General features: G+C 36.2%; 3 protein-coding genes across 3 annotated transcripts; all 3 read right to left on the bottom strand.

Moving 5' to 3' along the window:
* Positions 1-3: 3 nt before the first annotated feature.
* On the bottom strand, positions 4-5,809 carry nras (NRAS proto-oncogene, GTPase). The gene is made up of 5 exons (XM_039665165.2): positions 5,542-5,809; positions 3,172-3,303; positions 2,854-3,032; positions 2,529-2,685; positions 4-2,382 (listed from the first exon to the last, which is right to left on the bottom strand). Exons 2-5 carry the CDS (start codon positions 3,280-3,282, stop codon positions 2,263-2,265), a joined length of 567 nt encoding a protein of 188 aa, XP_039521099.1. The 5' UTR covers positions 3,283-3,303; positions 5,542-5,809; the 3' UTR covers positions 4-2,262.
* Positions 5,810-6,358: 549 nt separating this feature from the next.
* asb13b (ankyrin repeat and SOCS box containing 13b) lies at positions 6,359-12,482 on the bottom strand. Its single transcript, XM_039665155.2, has 6 exons — positions 12,286-12,482; positions 10,557-10,756; positions 10,329-10,479; positions 9,539-9,673; positions 7,757-7,948; positions 6,359-7,446 (listed from the first exon to the last, which is right to left on the bottom strand). Exons 1-6 carry the CDS (start codon positions 12,332-12,334, stop codon positions 7,262-7,264), a joined length of 912 nt encoding a protein of 303 aa, XP_039521089.2. The 5' UTR covers positions 12,335-12,482; the 3' UTR covers positions 6,359-7,261.
* Positions 12,483-13,021: 539 nt separating this feature from the next.
* plekha2 (pleckstrin homology domain containing A2) lies at positions 13,022-21,440 on the bottom strand. Its single transcript, XM_039665144.2, has 12 exons — positions 20,940-21,440; positions 20,181-20,330; positions 20,029-20,085; positions 19,892-19,940; positions 19,712-19,809; positions 19,250-19,381; positions 19,051-19,176; positions 18,781-18,849; positions 18,623-18,693; positions 17,119-17,182; positions 16,058-16,135; positions 13,022-15,160 (listed from the first exon to the last, which is right to left on the bottom strand). The coding sequence occupies exons 2-12, from the start codon at positions 20,319-20,321 to the stop codon at positions 14,873-14,875; spliced, it is 1,173 nt and encodes a 390-aa protein (XP_039521078.2). The 5' UTR covers positions 20,322-20,330; positions 20,940-21,440; the 3' UTR covers positions 13,022-14,872.
* Positions 21,441-21,915: the final 475 nt, after the last annotated feature.

The following is a 21,915-nucleotide window of genomic DNA, read 5'->3' as shown; positions in this document are numbered from 1 at the left end:
TGCTCAGTTTCCAATTAATTTACTGGTAATATGGTAGGCACATTAAACCTCTGTTACACATGAAATGTTCATTTTCACATGATTTTCTGATTAAGAAAAGTCTGTGATTCTAATAAATTGTGCTAAAACTGCAAAATACATCATAAATCAAGTCTTGACATAGCTGGAAAAGAAAGGATTGTTAACGTAAAGGCATTTTTTTTATAAAACATCCTGCCTCTGAGGACAGAAGGCCAAACGCGAAGGCAGTACGAAAACCGCAGATTTCACCCTTGATGAAATCAGGCACAGATTCAGACAAATGCCATATAAATAACATGATAGTCAACACGAAGGATCTCGATAAGCCTTCATTGGCTCTCAAGAAGAGACTTCAGGCATGAAAAATAAACCTTACTCTGATCTCATACAATCCCAACAAGAAAAACCAAAACATTTGTACAGCTTTCACTGGAAGGTTTAAGACATTATTTAACATGGGCTGAAAGATGTCATGGTATATAGGACACAGAAGGAGGCACATATATTTGGCGTGTACACCAGCAGCACCATGATTCAAAAGGCCCTTTAAGTAAAATCCATCACACCTCATGCTTAAAATCTGATTGACTTCTCTGTATCTAGGCTAAATCATTCTGTATTATACGTCAAAATATACAATTACCATCTGAGAGCAAAGAGAATAAAAGAACAAGGTGAAATTTTTGAGTAAATGGAACTAGATGACAGAAACAAGATGGCAAAAGCTAAATGCTAAATAAACTCTTTGGCTACTACGAATGAAAAAAAAGAGAAGAATGGCAAAAGGGAAAGAAATAATCCCACACATTTCTGAAGAACTTCTGCGTTCACAGTATTCCTGAGCATTGAACCTGCGGATTAAGATTAAAGGACGTTTCACTTTCTCTCTTCTGAGACCTTTACAACATCAGGTCTGAGGTTTCTAAAACTTTTAAAATAACAGCTTCCATAATTAAGGTATATGCTAATAATCTATGTTAATTCCAATTTAAAAACAGTTCCTTCTCTTGCATGAAATATGCATTTCTTGTAATTAAAACATTGGGTGACTCAAAAAACCCTGCAAAAAACGAGTCAAAAATCAATAGAATCATTATGAAATTATATTTTGGGTAAATAAAAATGGATAGCATTTTAGACTATTTCGATTTTTTTGCAACGGTCATACTTGTTGAACAACTTTTTTCAGTATGGTAATGAGAAAAACCTAAAACTGTGAACTGTTCATTTAAAGTGTGAAGTAATTATGCATCGTAGCAGTAGGTGTTGGACTACAATTAATATTATATTACAGTAGTAATGTATTGGATTACACCAATATGAATCACAAATGAGAATAAAGGGAATAAATTCAGATGCATTATGACAATGAGAATGTGTTGGGAATGTGATAAATGTTCATGAAATTGTTATTATTTATATATTAGGGCTGTCAAACGATTATTCGCATCCAAAATAAAAGTTTGTGTTTACTTAATATATGTGGGTGCACTGTGTATAATTATTTTATATATATATAAATACACACACATACTTGTATATATTCAAGAAATATTTTCATGTATATACTGTATATAGATGTATATATAATTTATATTATATATAAACATCAATATTTTTTACATAAATAATATTTTTTTCTTAAATATACATGCATGTGTGTGTATTTATATATATACAAAATAATTATGTAAACACAAACTTTTATTTTGGATGCGATTAATCGTTTGACAGCCCTATTATATATATATATATATATATATATATATATATATATATATAATTAATATATAAGTCTATTAATATAAATATATTTATATTAAAAATTATATATATTTTCTTAATGATTTATTCTTTAGATTGTCAGGTGAAATTTGAATTTTGAGCAGGTTTTTAAGAGATGCACTCTTCTGCAAATTTCTTTAATCAACACCAATGTGCTGTTGTGTTCATAAGGGTTCAGAAGTGAAAAAAAGAAGAACTCAATGCCCGTATAAGTTTTTCTTCCAAAGGAAGAGGAACAACCCAAGTACTAAATGAGACAAGTGAGCTAATGTCCAATGGCCTCATTTTTTCTATTACAGCAGGCCAACAGGAAAGATGACCAGGTGTGCATTAATCCCTTTCAGCCAGCAGAGGGCGAACTCTGCGCACACGCACACACATGGTCATGAGGCTTCCAGCTGCCAGGTCAAGAAACTTCTAAAAAAACACAAAAAAGCAAAGGGGGAGACAGTGCAGTCACATGACTTCACAGGACACACCCAGGCAGCCCTGCTTCCTATCTTCTCTGCTGTCGAGCTTTTTCATGCGATAATGCCGGATCTCACGGACGAGGGTGTAAAAAGCATCCTCAACTCCCTGAAAAAACATATATATGGATATTTCATTAACACATATGCTATGTGTGAAGCTTTATGCTAATCTTCAGTGTTACAGTAAAAGCAATCGAGCATAAGCAAACCGCGCTAACACATAAAAAGAACCGATAATCAGTCTTTGCCCACCTGTCTGGTCTTGGCAGAAGTTTCTACAAACTCTATGCCGTAGCTTCTGGCAAGTTCCTGAGCTTGCTTGGTGTCCACCGTTCTGGCCAAATCACATTTGTTCCCAACTAGGACCATGGGAACATCATCTGAATCCTTCACGCGCTTGATCTGCTCTCTGAAATGTATTAAATGTACCATTATAGACATTGCACACAAATGCTCCTTCATATTTTTAATATTATATTGACATGTCTTAAACTTAAAAGCTTTGAAAGTGGTTCATCTAATCAGATTACCGCTGCTTAAAATCCAGAGGATTCATAAAAAGTTGTATTCACCGAACCTGTACAAATGCACGTCGGCAAAGGATTTGCTGTTGTTTATGGCGAAGACGCAGAGGAAACCCTCTCCTGTCCTCATGTACTGGTCCCTCATTGCGCTGTACTCTTCCTGACCTGCAGTGTCCAGGATGTCCAGCAGACACGTCTCACCGTCAATCACCACCTGCTTCCTGTAAGAGTCCTGCAGGGAACGACGTGATCAGCACTGTATATTTGCATCGAGGCTTATAGTCTCACGATTACATGAATCAACCTGTGGAAAGCATGTATACACCCCACCTAAAGGATTATTAGGATCAGATGGTCATTTCATTGAGTACCTCAATAGTGGGGTCATATTCATCCACAAAGTGATTCTGAATAAGCTGGATGGTTAATGCGCTCTTCCCAACACCACCTGCTCCCACAACAACCAACTTATACTCGGTCATCTTACAGTCCTCAGAGAACACCTGTGATCAAAACAGAGAGAGTGCACGCCACACGCATATATTAATAACACAATATTCACAGAAAGCTTGACATACAAATCAAAAGTTAATAACATTTGTGTAACTATATCATTAAAAACATTTGAAATGTCAGCTAAAACTGCAGGTTTTTATTTCACATACTGAGTTCAAGTCCTACCCGGGTCAAATTTGTCAAAATGTTTGCGATTGTTTTAAAAAGTGATTTTCTGTTTTTATTTTTTTATATTCTTGTGCATCCCTGTATGTTTGTTACTTGTTGTCTGTGTAAGTTATCCTCTATGTGCTGCCTTATTGGCCAGGGCTCACTTGTAAAAGAGATTGTAATAATCTCAATGTGATTTTATTCCCTGGTAAAATAAAGGTTAAATAAAAAAAATAAAAAATAAATATGTGTGTATTGGTTTATTCCTTTTTTTTGAGAGAGAGAAAAGAGGAAATCAGAATTAAGTTACACTACCGTTCAAAGGTTTGGTGTTGGTTAGATTTACAATATTTTTAAAGTCTCTTATGCTCACAAAGTCTGCATTCATTTTATTAAAATTACAGTTTAATACAATACAATAAAATGCATGATCAGTGTCACATAATCCTTCGGAAATCTCTTTTGTAACATTAATGATTTCTTTACTGTCACTTTAGATCAATTGCTGCATCCTTGCTGAATAAAAATAATTTATTTCAAAACCTTACTGACCCCAAACTATTGAACAGGACTGTATAATCAAATAACTGTGATTGGTCCAGTTGATTCATCCATAAAATCACTGGGAAAAGTGAAACGCACCACCTGACAGCCGCCTGTGCATGTCTTCGACAGTCATTTGGGTGACTTGCACACTGAGTTTACAGTTGGCACATTGAACAGTGAATAATACAATTATTGACTCTCATATTTTTAAGACTTATATTAGAAGCTATTCGGTTTCTCTAAGAAATCACTCCCATCTGCAAACAGTAGCCCTGCAATCTATTTAATGGATAAATGTCTAAGTCATTCTCAGAGTACAGCCAGGAAAAAAAAATTACCTAATAGAAGAGCACAGGTCACTGACCCCTGAACCGTTTTTACTAGCTCAAACTAAACCTAAACCTGAGACACAGACTTCAGGTCAAAGCATCTATTTTACAGTCAACAATTCAAACGAGTGATCCATCTGCGCATGTTCCAAGGAAGAAAAATAAAATGTCTTTGTAATCATTTGCCAAAATTAAATAACATGTTCTTCCTCTTCAGCAACTTTCCTTTCCCACTGACGTCACTTATGCTGATGCGGCTACTGAAAATAGCTTTTGGTTTAAGAAAATCAGATACAGTCTGGTTGCATTCTTTTAAGAGCCACCAACATCCATTTGTCTCTCTCTCTCTCTATTAAAAAAACTTCCCACCCTCTATTTTTTTCTTGTTAAATATAATAGTAAAATACACATTATAGAAGTAAAATCAGTGGGTTGTGAGCAGCAGAGCATGTGAATTAAAAAAATGTACACAGATAAATAATTTATGCTGCAATATTCCACAAAAAACAAGAATGGTCAATGTTGATTTCATGACTGATAAAAAATGTATTCGTTTGGAACTTTAAATGACAGGATACTAATTGAGGCCAAATATCAATCATTATTTTTTATTTTTTCTTAAAGAAATAGTTCGCCTTATTCTGTAATTTAGGGAGAATGCAGAGACCATTCACTTTCACACTGGCAATTTTAAACTCGAATGTTGTTGTGCTCTATGTAAATATGTTTCATACCATCCCATTACCTTGCCTGTGGTTTCCATGCTCCATAACCAGAGAGAATGTTCCCCGGGTGGTTTGAGATTTGAACAAACATAGTGATTTAAAACTAACAGTATTGAGATGTTTGTGGTGGAATAAACCATCAAATTAGGTCAAACCCCTTAAAAGAACATAAAAATGTTGCTCAATAGTAAATACCTGGAAAAAGAAACTTTATAGATCATTTAAGTATACATTTGACAAGTTATTAAACAGACAACATGCCATTAAAGAGCCCTAGACTACATGTATTCTTCATGTGCCAAAATGCTGTATGTAGACAGTTCACTGGATATGAGGCACAGCCTTTATGTCGCACAAAGAAGCACTTATACCTAATGTTTACAGGTACCAATACACATGATAATGCACGTAAACACCCAAGGACGGTAATAAATATGAAGCAGAGGGTTTATACGGCGTGGAGAAGGAAACTCACCGCTTACTCTGCAGTTCTGCGACCTCTGGCTGATCTGATCAACAGGGCTCCGCTAATTACTGCTCTCTCGCCCAAAATAATGCCATGGGGAGCACTTTAAAAGTCGCTTCACACTCGTCTGGAAGCAACGTAACCCCTACAAACGGGATTTAGTTAGGAGGCTAAAGATTCGGCTTGTAAAAACAACAGTTAAAGAAGTCTGTCTAAAGTTTTGAATAAGAGTTGACCAAGCAGCTTCCCCCAGAACTTCACGATTCAGAGTGACTTCCGGCTTCAGAATTCCACAAATCGTGTCAAAATAAAAGTCCAGCCGCTGAGGATGCTATAGAAATTTACATGTAGACATTAGAACGCTCCAGACACGTCGGGGTGCCCGCCATCTTGGAACGGTCAAGTTGTCGTCGTCACTCACAGTAAGAATTAATAATGCCACAACATTGTGCAACTTCTGGCTGTGAAACCAAACCAACTAGATGTATATTTCTGAGAAAAGAAAATGGAATAACATTTAACATACCTGTGAGAATGTGTTGGTTTGTGTTTTTATGTAGTAATTCAATATTTCTGTTTTTTACTATGGTCCTTATTAATGTTTTTAATTTTACCATGGTAACTTTTTATGTCATGTTAGCTGACGTTCAAATAACTAGCTCTCGAATGTTCTCGGACAGTCTTTGAACGTTCCAATATCGCGAGAACGCGGATATAGAAACACCTGGAGAAATGAGGTTTCTATGTATGTATATAATACATCTATGGTGGCTGCCATGTAGGATGAAAAAAAAATTAACATAGTAAAAGTGCAACAGTATATGAAAATGATGTATTTTGCGCACTTTTATTTAACATATTTTCTACTTAACATGATACTTACATCTTGTTCTTGCATCCGAGTTGAAAAGTTTAAAGACAATAATAGTGCAAAATGAAGCTACTGTAATAAAGGTTAATTCAGCAAAATGATGTGTAGAGAGAAAGCAAATTATATTATTAAAACTTTAATAGAGTTTGAATACAGAATACACAAACTTCAGCTAAATTAAACGAAGACTTAAGAGCAGTGGCTGAAAATCAAAGCCATGCGTCTTTGCAAGTAGTAAGTCTGGTCAATTCTCACCACCAGTCAAGTAAAACATAAATGGAATAGTGTGTAGTTGTGAATTGTGTAATCACAATATTTGTTACAATTATCCTCTATTACGCACAAAGTCAAACCAAAACAACATTTTAAAATAAACTATGTACAACAGGGGGAAAACATTTATAAAGTATTTGCACAATGTATATTTCACATAAATAAGAACTAGCTAAAATACAATTAGCTTAATTTGTATAAAACCTGAATTTAAATAAGACTGTATTTTATACACATTGCATTTATTTTACAAATCTATAACAAATGAAATCATTAAAGTTAATTATACAACTAATAGTACGTTAAGAAAAACTGTGCCACACTCAGTCAAACGTGATGCAAAACAGGAAATACCATTATTTCTTGCGAAATGAGCTTCTTTCCCAGTCAAATTATTCTAGGAATTTTGGCAGTACACTGCATCCATACCAAGTGACAATGACTTCTATTGGTTCCCAGCAGGGGGAAATACATCAACAAATACATGACAAATACCGAGTACAGCTGTTACAGTAGCTGCGCTTCACAATGAGAAAACCAATGATCTAAGTCCCTTATTCTTAATCGCAGCCAGTGCGGTGTTCATTATTGATGACCTGGACAGAAGCAGGGTGGTAAACCATCAAGCTCCAGGGGAGGGGCTGGCAAATAAGACAGGAAACAGATGATTCGATTCGGGAGGCCCAGTTGACTCAACACCCCCAGCGCCCTTTTCCCGAGGGTATTTCTGAAAGCAATTCTGCATAACTGCTGAAGACTGAGGGGTGTGGCTGAAAGACAGCAAAACAAGAAGTTACTTACAATTTACTCTGACTTTAAAGCCGTAATATTATGTTTTATTATTTAATATTAAGTGTCTTGTGACAAAAAGAAAAGAAAGACAGGTCAATGTTTGCTGTGGTGTCTTAAAGGAAAACACACATTTAGTTTCAATAAATGGACTTGAAAGTTTTGATAGTTAAATGGAGTTCTGAATGTTAGACCAAGTTTCATAGTACAAATGTTATGTCTCATAATATGAACAACATCTTCCATCACCATAACAGTTCAAAAACGTATAAGCGGAGTACTTATACTTACATTCATAAAGCTCCAGGCAGAGGGCGGATGCTGAGCCGGCTCTGGTGTACTGAATGGGCTTTTTGCCGAGGTTGTCTCTGGCTAAAACGTTTCCCCCAAATTCGACCAAAAGCTCAATTAGTTCTGTATTTTTCACTTTAGCAGCATGATGTAGTGCAGTCTCATGAAGTTTAGCAGCATTTACATTTGCACCTAAAACATGAAAGGAATACATAGACATCATATGAAGAACGTGCACAAAAGTGTATTTTTTATTATGTGCTACAACAAATGAACAAGAGATTTGATTCATGCTCCATTTAAGTTAGTGCACATTGCAGTTAATCAATTTACAATAAGGTGTCATTTGTTTTAATTGTATAGAACTAATGATGAACAATCCATTTATTCAACTTAGTTCATTTCAATATTTACCAATACATTTTTAGAATCAAATGTTGTATCTGTTAACATTAGTTAATGTGCTGTGAGCTGTGAGTAATTCTATTTTAAAAGATTAATAATACTGTAAGAAAAATATTTCTCATTGTTCGTTTATGTATTAACCAATGTTAGGCCATGTGTCCACCAAAGCGTTTTTATCCAGCTGAAAACACCAGACGCTCAGCTGAAGACGCTGTGCTTTGGGCGCTTGAGAGCGTTTTGGCAGCGCAGCGTTTTTTCCGTTGAGACGTTTCGTTGCTATGATATAGATAGAATATCCGCAGCGCAGTTTACTTGTAACTGATTTCGCAGATAATTTGTTTAAAACTAAAAATGTATTTTTCATCCATTTTGTTCGGTTAGCTCTGCTGGTTGATGTCATTGTACAGAAAGAATGTTGTGACAGTTGGTCGGTGTGGTATTAGTCCCGCCCCTCCTCCACTGTGATTGGACGGCTGGGTAAGAAGTGACAGTGATGGCCGCTGTGTTTTATCCAAAGTTGAACATTTTTCAACTCTCGGCGACCAGTAAAAAATGCGGGGCGCTCTGCACTTCAGCGTGAAAAAAATGCTCAGTGCCTTGTTACGCTCATGCCGTTTAAAAACGCGGCGCTCCCATTGTAAACAATTGAAAACATACGCTAGGCGCGTGAAAAAAAGATTTGGTGGACACACGGCCTAAAACCAGTAAAAAACGCTCAGCGCTTCAGTGTAAAAAAAACGCTCAGTGCCTCGTTACGCTCATGCCGTTTAAAAACGCGGCGCTCCCATTGAAAACAATTGAAAACATACGCCAGGGGCGTGAAAAAACGATTTGGTGGACACACAGCCAAAAACCAGTAAAAACCGCTGGGCGCTCGGCGCTTCAGCGTAAAAAAACGCTCAGTGCCTCGTTACGCTCATGCCGTTTAAAAACGCAGCGCTCCCATTGAAAACATACGCCAGGCACGTGTAAAAACGCTTTGGTGGACACACGGCCTTAAAATCACCATGAAATCAAAATTGACGGTTCCCATCTTTTATGGAATATTTTAGTAATTATTATAAATGATTTAACTTAACTTCACCTCAGTGACATCTCTAGTCGGATGATGCGTTTACTGGCGTGAGGGCGGGGCAACCTGTCACTCACATGAGGTGGACCAATAGCAAACCATCCAATCAATTCCTATTGGTCTCTCCCTACATTTTTGTCTCGTTCAAGAAGCCACTTTTAAACTCGGATTTGTCACAATATGGAAGAAAAGACTATCACAACTTCTGTTTCATGTCGACTTTAGCAGATGACACCTTATTATAAAATGTTACCAGTATTTCAAATCAAAAATAAACACAAAAAGCGGGAAATGCAGAAACTCACCTGCGTTCAGCAGAACCTTGACACAGCCGAGATGCTGCCTTGCACACGCCACATGCAGAGGGGTGCCGAAGTGACAGTCATGGGCTTCCATAAACGCACCTTCATCAATCATGAGCTGAACACATTTAGAGTTACCTGGCAGACAAAAAAAGTCATTTTTAATCATTCTGAAAGAATTGGTTTTGAATAATATTCAATGTTTTTCTCTCATCAAAAATCTAATTTTAAAATCATGGATGTGCAGCTGACAAATCTGCAGGAATGCTATCATGTCAATACAGACAGAAATCTCTTAAGGATGTTTCCAGCACCTTGCTGAATCAATGCCATGAAGAATTAAGACAGATCTAAAAGCAAAAGTGGGTCCAACCCAATACTAGCAAGGTGTATCTAAAAAAGTGGCCAGTGAGTGTATATCCAACTTTATATAAAGAGCTGTATTTGCTGGTGTATATAGTATCACTTTATGCGAGTATGCTGTATATTTGCATGCATTGTATTTAGACAGCCTTAACCTTCTGGGGTCCAAGGTGTATTTGGGGTCCTTCAGATGTTCTGACATGCCCTGACATTTGTGCTTTTTTCATTTGCTTATAAACATATTAATGGCACAGGTGAAATTACACTATATTTAGCACAAACAGGGCTACCATAATATGTGAGCAACATGTTGTACATGTTTGTATTTTTGAAAGAATTTTGTTTATCCATGGTTTATGCCTAATCTTTCACATAAAACTGTAAATTGGGTTATATTGTGTAGGTTAAATCAAGCATCGGGTCACTTTACCGCCCATGCAGGCTTCATGCAGGGGTGAGAAGGTGAAGAGGGGAGGGTTCACCATGGCTCCATGTTCTAACAGCAACTTCACACACTCCAGACTACCAGCCGCACAGGCGTCACACAACGGAGTACTGCCGTCAATGTTACGAGCATCAACCTGTTGACAATGACACTGGCAAATAAACAACTGATGTGACTGATTCAAGAAGTCTACAGAATGGAGAAGCTCCTTACATGAGCTCCAGCTTCCAGGAGCAGCTTCACACACTGTGTTTGGCCCTGTATACAGGCCTCATGGAGGGGTGTGATAGAGTCTACGGCCACAATGTTGACAGATGCTCCGTTCTCAATCAGTTTTTGGAGCTGCACAGCTTTGCCCTGAGCCGCGGCCTCGTGCACTGCTGAACGATCAGTCCAGAAACCCAGACCATGTGCTGTGGGTAGAATGACACAGACAGAATTCCAAAACATAGCTTTAGATAGGTGTTTATGGTAGATATGAGTGATTTCCAAATGATCCATCATTAATATTAAAGGGTTAGTTCACCCAAAAGTGAAAATTCTGTCATTATTTACTCACCCTCATGTCGTTCCGGATCCGTTAGACTTTCGATCGTCTTCAGAACAATGAAGATCTTTTTGACGAAATCTGAAATTTCTGTCCATCCATTGACAGCTACGCAATTGACATTTTGACGCTTTAAACAGTTCATAAAGAGATCGTAAAACTAAACCATATGAATTGAGTGGCTTAGTCCAAAATTTCTGAAGGGCCTCGATTGTTTTATATGATGAAAATATGGAATTTAGACTTTTATTCACATATAAACATTCATCAACTCACGCATCAGATCTGGTAAACAAAGCACTTTGAACTCGCACATCAAGCAGATTCGGTTGAGAGCTTCTGTTTGTGTTCGCTGATCAATGTTTAAATGTGAATAAAAATCATAAATTCAATCTGCTCATTCGGTCGAGTCTCTTTAGAAAATTCCGACTAAAGCACTTAATTCATTTGGATTAGTTTTAAGATCTCTTTATGAACTTTTTGAAGAGTCAAATTGGTAGTTGCGTAGCTGTCAATGGAGGGATAGAAAGCACTCAGATTTCACTAAAAACATCTTCATTTGTGTTTCGAAGATGAACGAAAGTCTTACAAGATTGGAACAACATGAGGTTGAGTAATGACAGAGTTTTCATTTTAGAGTAAACAATCCCTTTAAGTAAAAAGTAAATAGGTAAAAAGTGCAATTTATACACAAAAGGAAATTGCAAAAATATCATACAGTATAACGTTAGTCATTTTGTATGTAGTTCTATTTAAGTCGTTGTGTTGTACTCCATTTGAAGACTAGCAGGTAACCCAGATGCGTCTGCAAGAACACTTCATCTGGAAAGCATCATGTTTACTAACATCTGATAGACATATTTTAGATGTCAGTTTAACATACATTTTAAATCATTACATCTTAAAGACATCTTCTAAATGTCTATTAGACATCTGACAGGAAATGTCCTATAGACGTATAGCAGATGAGCACATCAAATAGACGTCTCTGTGATGTACGTGTTCTATCAGGGAATTCAGCATTCTAGGAAAGGACGTTTTTGACATTATCATGTAACAGCCTGGTGTCAAAACTATTTATTTATTCCAGTGAATAGAAAAGGGACAGTTAAAAAGGACATGCACAGGACAGTGAAACTGACTCATCTAAATTACGTGTTGACTGACTCAGCCTGGTCACACTGATCTAGGGCTTTAGTAACATGCTAATTGTCATTGGTGACTGATTCAAGGCCAAACAGCATGTGATCACACAACAGTTCTGGCAGCAATATTTGTCATCTAGCCTGGGTCAGCACAATTATATTAAAATGTGTCATATCGTTACAGTTAACTGCAGACTGCTGGTTAATTCTTGCAGTGTAACATCTTAATCTGCATGTAAACTTAACTTACCAATATCCCCAAACAGCGAAGGTCTTGTGCGCGTTATTTCAAATTCCATAATTTATTCCAAATCATAAGAGAATAAAGAATACATACGTCACATATCTAAGATTCATGAGGGTATCGTCAGCCATAGTTTACAAACACTAGACCTTTTTTCTATCGACTAGCGAATCATGCTGTGGGTTCTTCCCTGGAGACATAAAAGTGTCGTGCAGGGGGCGCTATTTGGCCCAAAAAGACGAATTCAAGTTAAATCGCATTGGAATCTCAAGGAGGGTTTTTTTTTCTCTCGTTTTATTGGGTTTGTACATAAAACTTCTGATAGTTTAAAAAAGTAAATTTCAAGGATCGATATCTGATATATAAATGCGCAGTCGCGCTAGAAATCTGTATAAATGAAAAAATAAAAAATAATCACCGAATTAGCACAAACGTCTGTGATTGGTCTATCTTCACCAGCGCTGAGAAACGTAACAGTTGCCACGTGACACGTCTACTTTGGCTCGGCTGAGGTCTAAAGGATCTAAATAATGTCGTTCATAAAATTGACTAGTAACTGAATAGGGAAAGAGAAATAAAATTGTTTAAATAGCAGGGTTTTTTTTTTAATTAAGACCAAGGAGCTGTTTGAAACCCATCGTAGAGAAAACGTTCTGGCTGCCAAGCTCCGCCCATTTAGAGACATCTCTCATCATGGTTTATTATTAGCAGGTCTGAATGAATTTCTAATCAGTGTGGACGCTCTTTGGACTGGGAAGCAAAGACTAAACAATATGTTCCTTCTCCAGCTAGTTTATTTTATGTGCAAAGCAACGATGCAAAGACGCAAAGTACATACGTTGACTCTCATTTTGAGCAACAGAAACATTACCTAAACATTTCATAGTACCATTCACATCGACAACAACGACAAAAGCATTATTTGAACATTTTCATCCTTTTCAAAGTAATCCGTATGAAAACATGTATGTTTTCAGTTTATCATAAAATGTCTCAAAAAGTTTCCATAATCCTTCAAGCGCCTTCATTAGGGATGATGAAACTGAAATGTCTTCAAAACAAGTTCAGGGGCTGGTTGCATAAACTTTATGTTAAGACAGTGTCTTAAGTTCTAGTATGACACACTAGCAGTTAGTCAGAGCCAGTCAGTCTTAGGCTACTTTTCATTATCAAATTAAGCCTCTACATTTTTATGTAGGCTAACTGAATTAAAAAAAACAATGAAAAGGCTTAAAGACAAGAAAAAAAAGTTAAGACTAGTCTTTAGTGGTTTATGCAACCAAGCCCAGCTGAAATAAACCAGACGTACCAACAATATTTTCAAGTGTACAAGTGGGTCAAGACGATTGAGACCACATTGGATCTAGAAATGTAAATAGGCATTTCATATTTAACAAAGTTATGCTGTAAATCAAAGAAGAAATCAATGTAATCAAAAAATACATTTTCACCAGCTGATCCTTCCTGGTTTTACATTCCTACATAGATAAAAAAAAAAAAAGAAACATTCTTTTAAAGGAATTTCACCCAAAATGACAAATCTGTCATCATTAACTCTTCTTCATCATGTTGTTCCTAAAAAATGTTATTTTGTTTCTGTAAAACACAAAATTTCAATTGCTAGAAGAAATAAACAATTCATTCCATACATTGCTTGTTGGATCTTGACAGGAGGGTGAGTAAATAATGACAGAATTGGGGTGAGCTATTCGTTTAGAGTGGGTGAGCACTGAGCAGCATTACAATGACTGAAGCACTTCTGTGAACCACTGAACAACAAAAGCAACAAAGTAGAGCTGCACGATTAATCGGTAAAAGATTGTGATTAAAATACCCAGGCGATTTTTTTCCTAAAATGACATCGAATATGCTATAGATAATGTGAAACTGGTTCATACTGCGTTGCATGCTGGGGCGGTGCCACACTACTAATCATTTGCCAAGTATGATCACAGTGAGTGAACAATCAAATCTGTGTTCGTGCTTCCACACTTTCTGCTGACCCAGAGAAAGCAGTTGTCACGTATTGGTATGAAACAGCTTCACAAACGGTCATTTCACAGTATCATTAATTCTGTGATACAGTAATTCAAGTTATCACGGAAGCGCTTATAAATGCTTATGTCTACAGTAGCAATCAAAATAGAGTAAATCACCTTTTAAAAGTAACTCAATGCTTCAAATAAAGAATGTATCAATTACATAATTTCACCAGTAGGTGGCGACAAGTGAATGTTACATTTATTTGTCGTTGAATCATTCATGATTTGTTTAAAAATGCTGATTCATCACGTAATGAACCAAGTGAAGTCTTTATGAGAGAGAGAGTCATTGAATTTTCCTTTCAAACCAATTTTTAAAACTAATTGATTAAATATTTTTAAATGGACTGCACTGCAGCAATTAACATTTTGTCGGAACCTAATTACGGTATTTTGTTTAGTTGTCTTTTCAGAATCATGGAAGAATCATGATTTCTATTTTAAACAAAAAAATCGTGATTCTCAATTTGTCCAGAATCGTGCAGCTCTACAACTAAAAGCAAAAATCACAACACTATCAATGCGCTGGTCAGAAGTATCCGTTAAAGCAACTAAACATCAGTGGAGCGGAGATGGTCGAGACTGTGAGAAAAGTCTGTGTCGTTGGGAGGGAGTTGAGGCTGGGAATGGTGCCGATGTCGATCTTTTGACTGAGAGACGTGGCTTGTGTGCGAGAGTGAGGGGAGAGAGCTGTATGGCCCATCTTTTTGACCCTCCTCCTTTAAAAGCTGCTCCTGATTGGGCACCGGGGTCCACGGTTGCCACGAATCTACAGTGGAGCAGCTCTTCGTCAGCTGAGGCTTCTTCTGCGCAGAAAACATTTTGCTGGAAGAGTGGAACTGTCAATCAAGAGAAGACAACTATGAGACATGCTCGTGCATTTTTTTAAGGTGCACAGTTTGAGAGAGAATTGGGAAATCATTTACAAAATGAAGCTAAAATTGTTGTAGATGTTGATGTGATGCTAAGGCGTTTTACATTGGATGGAGATACAATATAGTATTTATATTTGATTTAATAATTAATTACAATTGCTAGTTATTATACTCAGTGGGCTTCTATATAGGCCTTATGTAGCTCCGCCTCTGTTGTGTTTGGTTTTCCGGCTTGTATTTCCACAGCATGAAGGTAAGATCTTACAGATTTATAATGAACCGCTCATTTTAAAATCTTTGAAATATCCGATTCAAACATTACAATGCTCGTGATAACTTTCGGTAACTCTACAATAATTTTTTTTAATATTCTTCGACGGCAATGCCATAGAAATATACAGAGCTATATCCATAAGTTCTATAGAACCCCAGGGTTCTTGACTGAATTTTAAAAGAACACTTTATGCCAACAAAAGTTCTATATAGGGAGAAATGTCTTTATGGTTTCATACAATTTTCATGTTTAACAGGTTTTCAATTTGTTTTATAGTGAAAGTATTTACAAGTGGTTTAACTCATAACATTTATTCAAAATATAAAATGAATTAAAACGAGGTTAATGGACCCGTCGTTAACCCGTCTGACCAATCACAATCCGCCATCCACCAGTTTTGTCCGACAAAGCAGTCAGGAGCGATAGTAGATTAACTTTGGAGGACTTTCTGATTAACTGATGCTCATTCATGTTTATTTGATGCTAAATGAACTAGCAGGAAGAGATGATCTGTAGTCATTGATGACTGTGATCTAATCCATATAATCTGATATTAGATTTTTAAAATACTTTAAGGACATTTTTACCTTGGGTGGCCCTCTAAAGTCTTCAATTTTTGAGGAAATATCCATGATCCAGCCCTTCATGTCTTCTGGAGTGTCTGACTGCATATAGAAAGAACATGAACAGGTTAAGCTGACAAGATGGTTTAGTTGAGCTATTATGATATACTGTATAGAATTATCTAAGGATTCTCAATGGGCTCTATGCACGGCGGTATTTCCGGTGAAGGATTAAGGATGCTCGATAACTTCCGCCGATCGTTGAGTCCAATGCAATACCGAGAATTTAGATTGAATTTTATACTCCATGGTTATACTAAAGAAACGTTAGTCACAAAAACAGATAAAACTGACACCCCTCGTTGTGTTTATGCTTCTTTTTAAAATTATATTAAATAAACATAACTATATATAAAATCACATTCAAACGTATGTACGTTTCGTTTCAAAGACGGGAGGACAGTAAATTTGGAAGACTCTGCCATAATCCCATTTTCCTCGGTTCTCCTCCGCTTAAATCTCCACAACCGGAAATGGACGAGCATCCTTGCGTCAAATGCGGAACTTATGCGTGCATATAGCCCATAGCAACCTGTGTGTGTTACTTTGAGACAGCAACCATAGAATTATTTATAATTATCAATCATATATAAAAATATAAAATTCCCATCTAATATTTACTGTGACTATAGTTTTTAATAGATTCCATTTTAGTTAACAATAACGATATTATATGAGGGTGAGTAAATGATGACAGAAGTTTCATTTTTGGGTGAATTAAAGATCTTCATAAGTCCGTTTGCATTTACAACATGCCTCAGCACTACAGTAGCCGTATAAACACCTGTCCCACACTTGAAAAGCATTTATAATGAGCTTTTTACGTTTCGCTTGAGTGATAGAGCATTTATGCAAGGATCATTAAATAACAGTTCATCTTGAAATACATTTCACACACACCTGCAGATTTGGATATGTGCATTTTGTGGTTCTCCTACCTAAACATGATTAATTTTTATTTATTTCATAACTTTTATCACTGACACCTGGATCATTATCATCAAATCCATTGAGCCCAGAATTACCTGAATGTAGAAGGTTCTGGTACTTGTGGTGATTTCAAAAAGGTTATCACGAGACAGCAGATCCCTACAACAAACAACACACATAATTGTTAATTTCTTTATTTTTTTGACATTTGAACAATAGAATGATAGTGTGTGTGTATACATACACACATACTCAGGGGTAACTTAATTAGGTACACCTATTCAACAGCTTGTTAAAGGAAAACTCGACCGTTTTTTGAAACAGGGCTTATTCAGTGTCCCCTACATCAGAATAGTTTGGCAAAAGCATTTTTTTTTCAAAGTGCATGCATTGTCTTAGTTAGCATAATTAGCTTAGCATAATGAATGGAATCCTATGTTGCCAAGTAGCATGTCGTGAGTAAAAGTGATAAAAAAAAAACCCAAACCAAACCTAATTACTTCTTGTGGCCTGTGTATTCACAACGAGTACAAATAGCATTTCAAATTTAGGCAGATATTGATTTGGGACTATATTAGGGTGAATCACAGGCGAAGCGCCACAGCCGACCTGAGTATTGTTGCTGTCCATATTTATCTCTTTGTAACCACAGTGCATCATATTCTAAATCTACTTCCAGCAGGATAACACACCATGTCACAAAGCTCATCTCAACTTAAACTGGTTTCTTGATCATGACAGTGAGTTAAAGAAACTCAAATGGCCTCCACCACTGTAGACATTTTTTTTTCTTCAAGATTTGTTATCACAACATTTTTTCTTTTGTCAAATCAACTTAAATAATTTATTTAGTTGAGATAACTTATTATTTTGAATTTCTGATGATTAATTTAATCTCATTCATTGTATTAACTCACTTTTTCCAGTTCAATCAACTTAAAATTTTCAGGCAACCAGGTTACTTATTTTAAGTTAAACCAACAATATTTTTTTAGAGTGTAGACACCAGATCTCAATCCAATTGGGATGTGGAGGAAAGGGAGATTCGCATCATGGATGTGCAGCCGACAAATCTGCAGCAACTGCGTAATGCTATCATGATATAGACCAAATGCTCTGATGAATGTTTTCAGCACCTTGCTGAATCTATGCCATGAAGATCCGAAGGAAACCCAGTTCTAGCAAGCTGTACATTTTATCAAATATGAATTGTGAATTTATCGAAAGTTTGGATTCAGAAAGTTTATTTTTATTTTTAACTTATTTTTTATCAAGAAAAGATGCATTAAATTGATCAAAAGTCAGTAAAGACATTTGTTACAAATTTTTTTTCCTTAAATGCGGTTCTTTTGAATATTCCATTTATCAAAGAATCCAGAAAAATATTAAGTTTATTAATATAAACTGTTTTCAACATTAATAATATTAATAAATTTTGCTTAAGCAGCAAATCAGCATATTAGAATGATTTCTAACGAATCATGTCATTTCTCATGTTATATCATGATATAAATACACAGTACCGAAATGCCAGAAATGTGAACTTGTTGTTTTGTGACCAAAACCAACAAGAAAAACCACAAAAAAAAAAGTTCTCACCCTGATTTTACAAGGCACTCGTTAACTCTCAGCACATCCCGCAGTCGAATACTGCGCAACGGTTCCTTATCCTAAAAAGAGACAGGTGTACATAACTGTTCATGATATATATATATAAATCACTTTCTTTTAAAGAGATTTTCATTCTGGCGTCTCACCATTTCAGATTTATAGTAGCTCACAGTTTGGTCATCCAAAATAAAAAACCTCCTCTTCCAGCTTTTCCTCTGAAAGAACATTTGATTCAGTGATGGTGATGTCAAACTGAATTTAACAAAAGTTTTGAAGAAGTGTTTCTAATTTAGCAGGGTCTATATTTAACATAAACTATGAACTTCATAAACCCATCAATATGCTAAATTATGAACTTGACAAACTAAGGAGATACTGGTTGGTTGTACCCCAAAATCACAAGACCTTGGTCTTACCACATTGCCTTGCTTGACACAGAAGCCAGATCTCACGACGTTTGGACGCACACTCTGGCATTTTCTTAAAGTGACGTGTGACCCTAGTTCACTCGTGAAGACGTCCTCGGAATCGCTCTGAGGAACCTAACAGATTTATGTTTATGTTTCCCTGTCAACTACATTAAAATCATGAATAAAGAACACACAAATACATTACCTGTTGGACTGGCGTGTGCACAACCACTCCTCCGACAATTTCTGTTTTATACGCCTGTCCAGATGTCGAATGACTTGGGTTTGAAACATTTGTGACATCAGAGCTTTGGGTCACTGGTGAAGCTTTGGGAACCTTAAATAGATATTTACTGATTAAAGATGACCTATTATTCTTTTTTTTTTTTACATCTTTATTTAAGAAAAAGGTCTGCAAAGTTTCAAAGCACAAAGTCACTCCAAAGGGAGTTATTCTCTATATTAAGTAAGAACTCCCTGAAACGCCTCGATTGTAGTCTTGAGTTTTCTTCAAGGAACAGATACACGTAATTACATTACATTACATTACATTAAAGGGGCTTGGGCTGGTAGAGTTGCGTAAGTAGTATACGTAAGTAGTCACAATTGATGATGAAATACCAAAAAATGACAGCAGAGAAGTGAGTACGCAAAAAGCTTGACATACTGTAATTTTGGTGGCATTATTCAGAGCAATGACCCATTCCTTCAAGTCCACAGCATCATTAGCCTGCAGAAAGTACCGTCTAGACAATGCATTTATAACTGGAAGAAAATAAAACGAAAGAATGGTTAGTTATTGATACTATGAAAAAAAATTTTTTTAATATCCACACTACGTACTTACCAAAACAGAACTCTGCCTTTGGTTTCTGTTTTACTGATGCTTCATTAACCTACCATCAAATATGAATAAGCAAAAATAAGTAATAAGTAATAATAAAAGAGCCTTGTATTTCTTTATATACTGGTAGAATATGATACCTTTGAAATGTAACTGAGTCGCAGACTCCCAACAAACTCTGTTCCCAAAGGTAGGTTCTGTTTTTTTAAGGAAACAGGGAAAAATAATTATGCAAAATTATGCCACACTTTAACATCTGTTTAAAGCTGCACTTGAACATAAACAGCAATACCTGTGGATTGTCCATATACCATAGGAGAAAATTCTCATGAGTATCCAAGATAAAATAACGCCGGTAAAACCTATCACTGTTCTCATTTTCCTCAATATCCAGGAATCCACAGGTCCGGTTTTGTCTATCCAGGTAAGGCATGTCCCAGATCTACAAAGAAAAACAAATAAAAAAAAAAACACTTAATCTCACAAATGCCATCTTGAAATGAATAAACCTTTCTTTTTAGTTTGAGAGTACAAATAAATAGATTTAGAAACAGACCATATAATTGCACACAGATGCATGCACAAACACAGTTTAATGACTGCAAATGGGATAATCTTTATATTCACACAATATTTACAAAAAAAGATAATCCACATAGCCTATTTTTATTTTTACTCTCTCAATACAATATTCAAGATTCCCATACTTATTGAACATTTTTCAAAACAGCATTTTCCCCCCCAGTGGCATGTGATTACTAGAGAAGAAATTTACAGAGACTGCACTTTTTAGCAAATAAAAACGGTAGAGCTGAGCATACAGCATATAAAAGTTTAAATGACTTTCCATGAACGTGGGAATCCTGTAAATCCAACATAGGTGGAACAAAAACAAGTTTTCAGGGTGTTCTTGACAGGTGGATTCAGGTGTGGTTCACCTGAACCAGGATTTCATGAACTCCCAATGGAAAACTGTATTGCGAGTATGAGATCAAGCTTTTGGAGAGGAAGTCGGTAATGCGCATAACTGCCACACCTAATATTAACTTACTTCACTTCCAGAATCCCTAAGGCTCGTGACTCATCCGCGTTCCGCAGTGTGTGTTTTGTTCAGCGCGCTCTCAGAACACAATACACGCACAATGCGCGCTCATTTATCCGCGAAAACAGATGAAAGCTCCGCACAGAAAGCCGAGCCTTGTGCCACTCGCGCAGCCTCTTTCCGGGTTGACAGCAAGTTGAGTTAAAACCAAAACTAAACGCATCCGGTAGTGGATCTTTATTTTTTTTTTCACGTGCGGAAAGCGGAACCTAGTAGATGCCATGTTAGAAACGACGCAATGGGCAAGAGCGTGCGAAACAAGACATACACATATGTATATGTACACACACAAATTTACATTTGAAGTACATTTAAGTTCTTACAGTTAACTAAGCAAGTAGGCTTACATATAAGGGTTTTTTAAACGTTTAAATAGCATATTAAAAGTAAAGTTTGGTCAGACCGCGTCAGCTCCATCTTTTTCCATTTCGATTAGTTAGAGGGTTAAAAGTCATTGCAAACTCGCTTTAAAACATCCGATAGGCGACGCTTTCAGAAAGTATCTGAATTTTTTTTTGTTAGGCTACTATGAAACGTTGTATGCACAATTTGAATATTACGAAGCATAGGCTATCTGTTTAAAACGCTTTTGTGAAATGTTTTATTTATAAAATATTTCGTGAAAACATTTGTGCAAGTAAATGAACATCATTGTGGTCGTATTTTTAAAATAAATACTCCATAAAATTCAAAGCATTTGACCAAACAAAACACTATATGCAAAAAAAAAAAAAAAAAAAAAAAAAAAAAAAAGAAATTCTTTCATAATGTAGCCTTAAAATTGTCTGGCTGTTATATTTGGCAGGTTTGTACTTGTTTTGTTAATGCTTTGCCTTTGGCACAGCAACCATTACCTGATACCTGTAGGTCTTAGAGGGAATTGAAAGTGTGCCAGTCCAAAATAATGATTTAAAGAAGTCACGGT

This window comes from Pimephales promelas, chromosome 14 (genome assembly GCF_988280905.1).
Source record: "Pimephales promelas chromosome 14, fPimPro1.hap1.1, whole genome shotgun sequence".
NCBI classification, from domain to species: domain Eukaryota; kingdom Metazoa; phylum Chordata; class Actinopteri; order Cypriniformes; family Leuciscidae; genus Pimephales; species Pimephales promelas.
Note: the sequence above shows the minus strand (reverse complement) of the source record. Positions and strands in the feature narration are given on the sequence as shown.

Bases quoted from the DNA above. Each gene is read 5' to 3' on its own strand.
- nras (XM_039665165.2), bottom strand. From the start codon at position 3,282: ATGACCGAGTATAAGTTGGTTGTTGTGGGAGCAGGTGGTGTTGGGAAG. The intron at 3,033-3,171 runs GTACTCAATGAA...CGTTCCCTGCAG, and splicing joins AATATGACCCCACTATTGAG to GACTCTTACAGGAAGCAGGT. The intron at 2,686-2,853 runs GTTCGGTGAATA...AATACATTTCAG, and splicing joins GCCGACGTGCATTTGTACAG to AGAGCAGATCAAGCGCGTGA.
- asb13b (XM_039665155.2), bottom strand. From the start codon at position 12,334: ATGGAATTTGAAATAACGCGCACAAGACCTTCGCTGTTTGGGGATATT. The intron at 10,757-12,285 runs GTAAGTTAAGTT...TTCTACCCACAG, and splicing joins TTCGCTGTTTGGGGATATTG to CACATGGTCTGGGTTTCTGG. The intron at 9,674-10,328 runs GTAAAGTGACCC...TTTGTCTGCCAG, and splicing joins GCATGAAGCCTGCATGGGCG to GTAACTCTAAATGTGTTCAG.
- plekha2 (XM_039665144.2), bottom strand. From the start codon at position 20,321: ATGCCTTACCTGGATAGACAAAACCGGACCTGTGGATTCCTGGATATT. The intron at 19,941-20,028 runs GTATCATATTCT...ATTTGATGGTAG, and splicing joins GACTCAGTTACATTTCAAAG to GTTAATGAAGCATCAGTAAA. The intron at 19,810-19,891 runs GTAAGTACGTAG...ATTTTCTTCCAG, and splicing joins AAAGGCAGAGTTCTGTTTTG to TTATAAATGCATTGTCTAGA.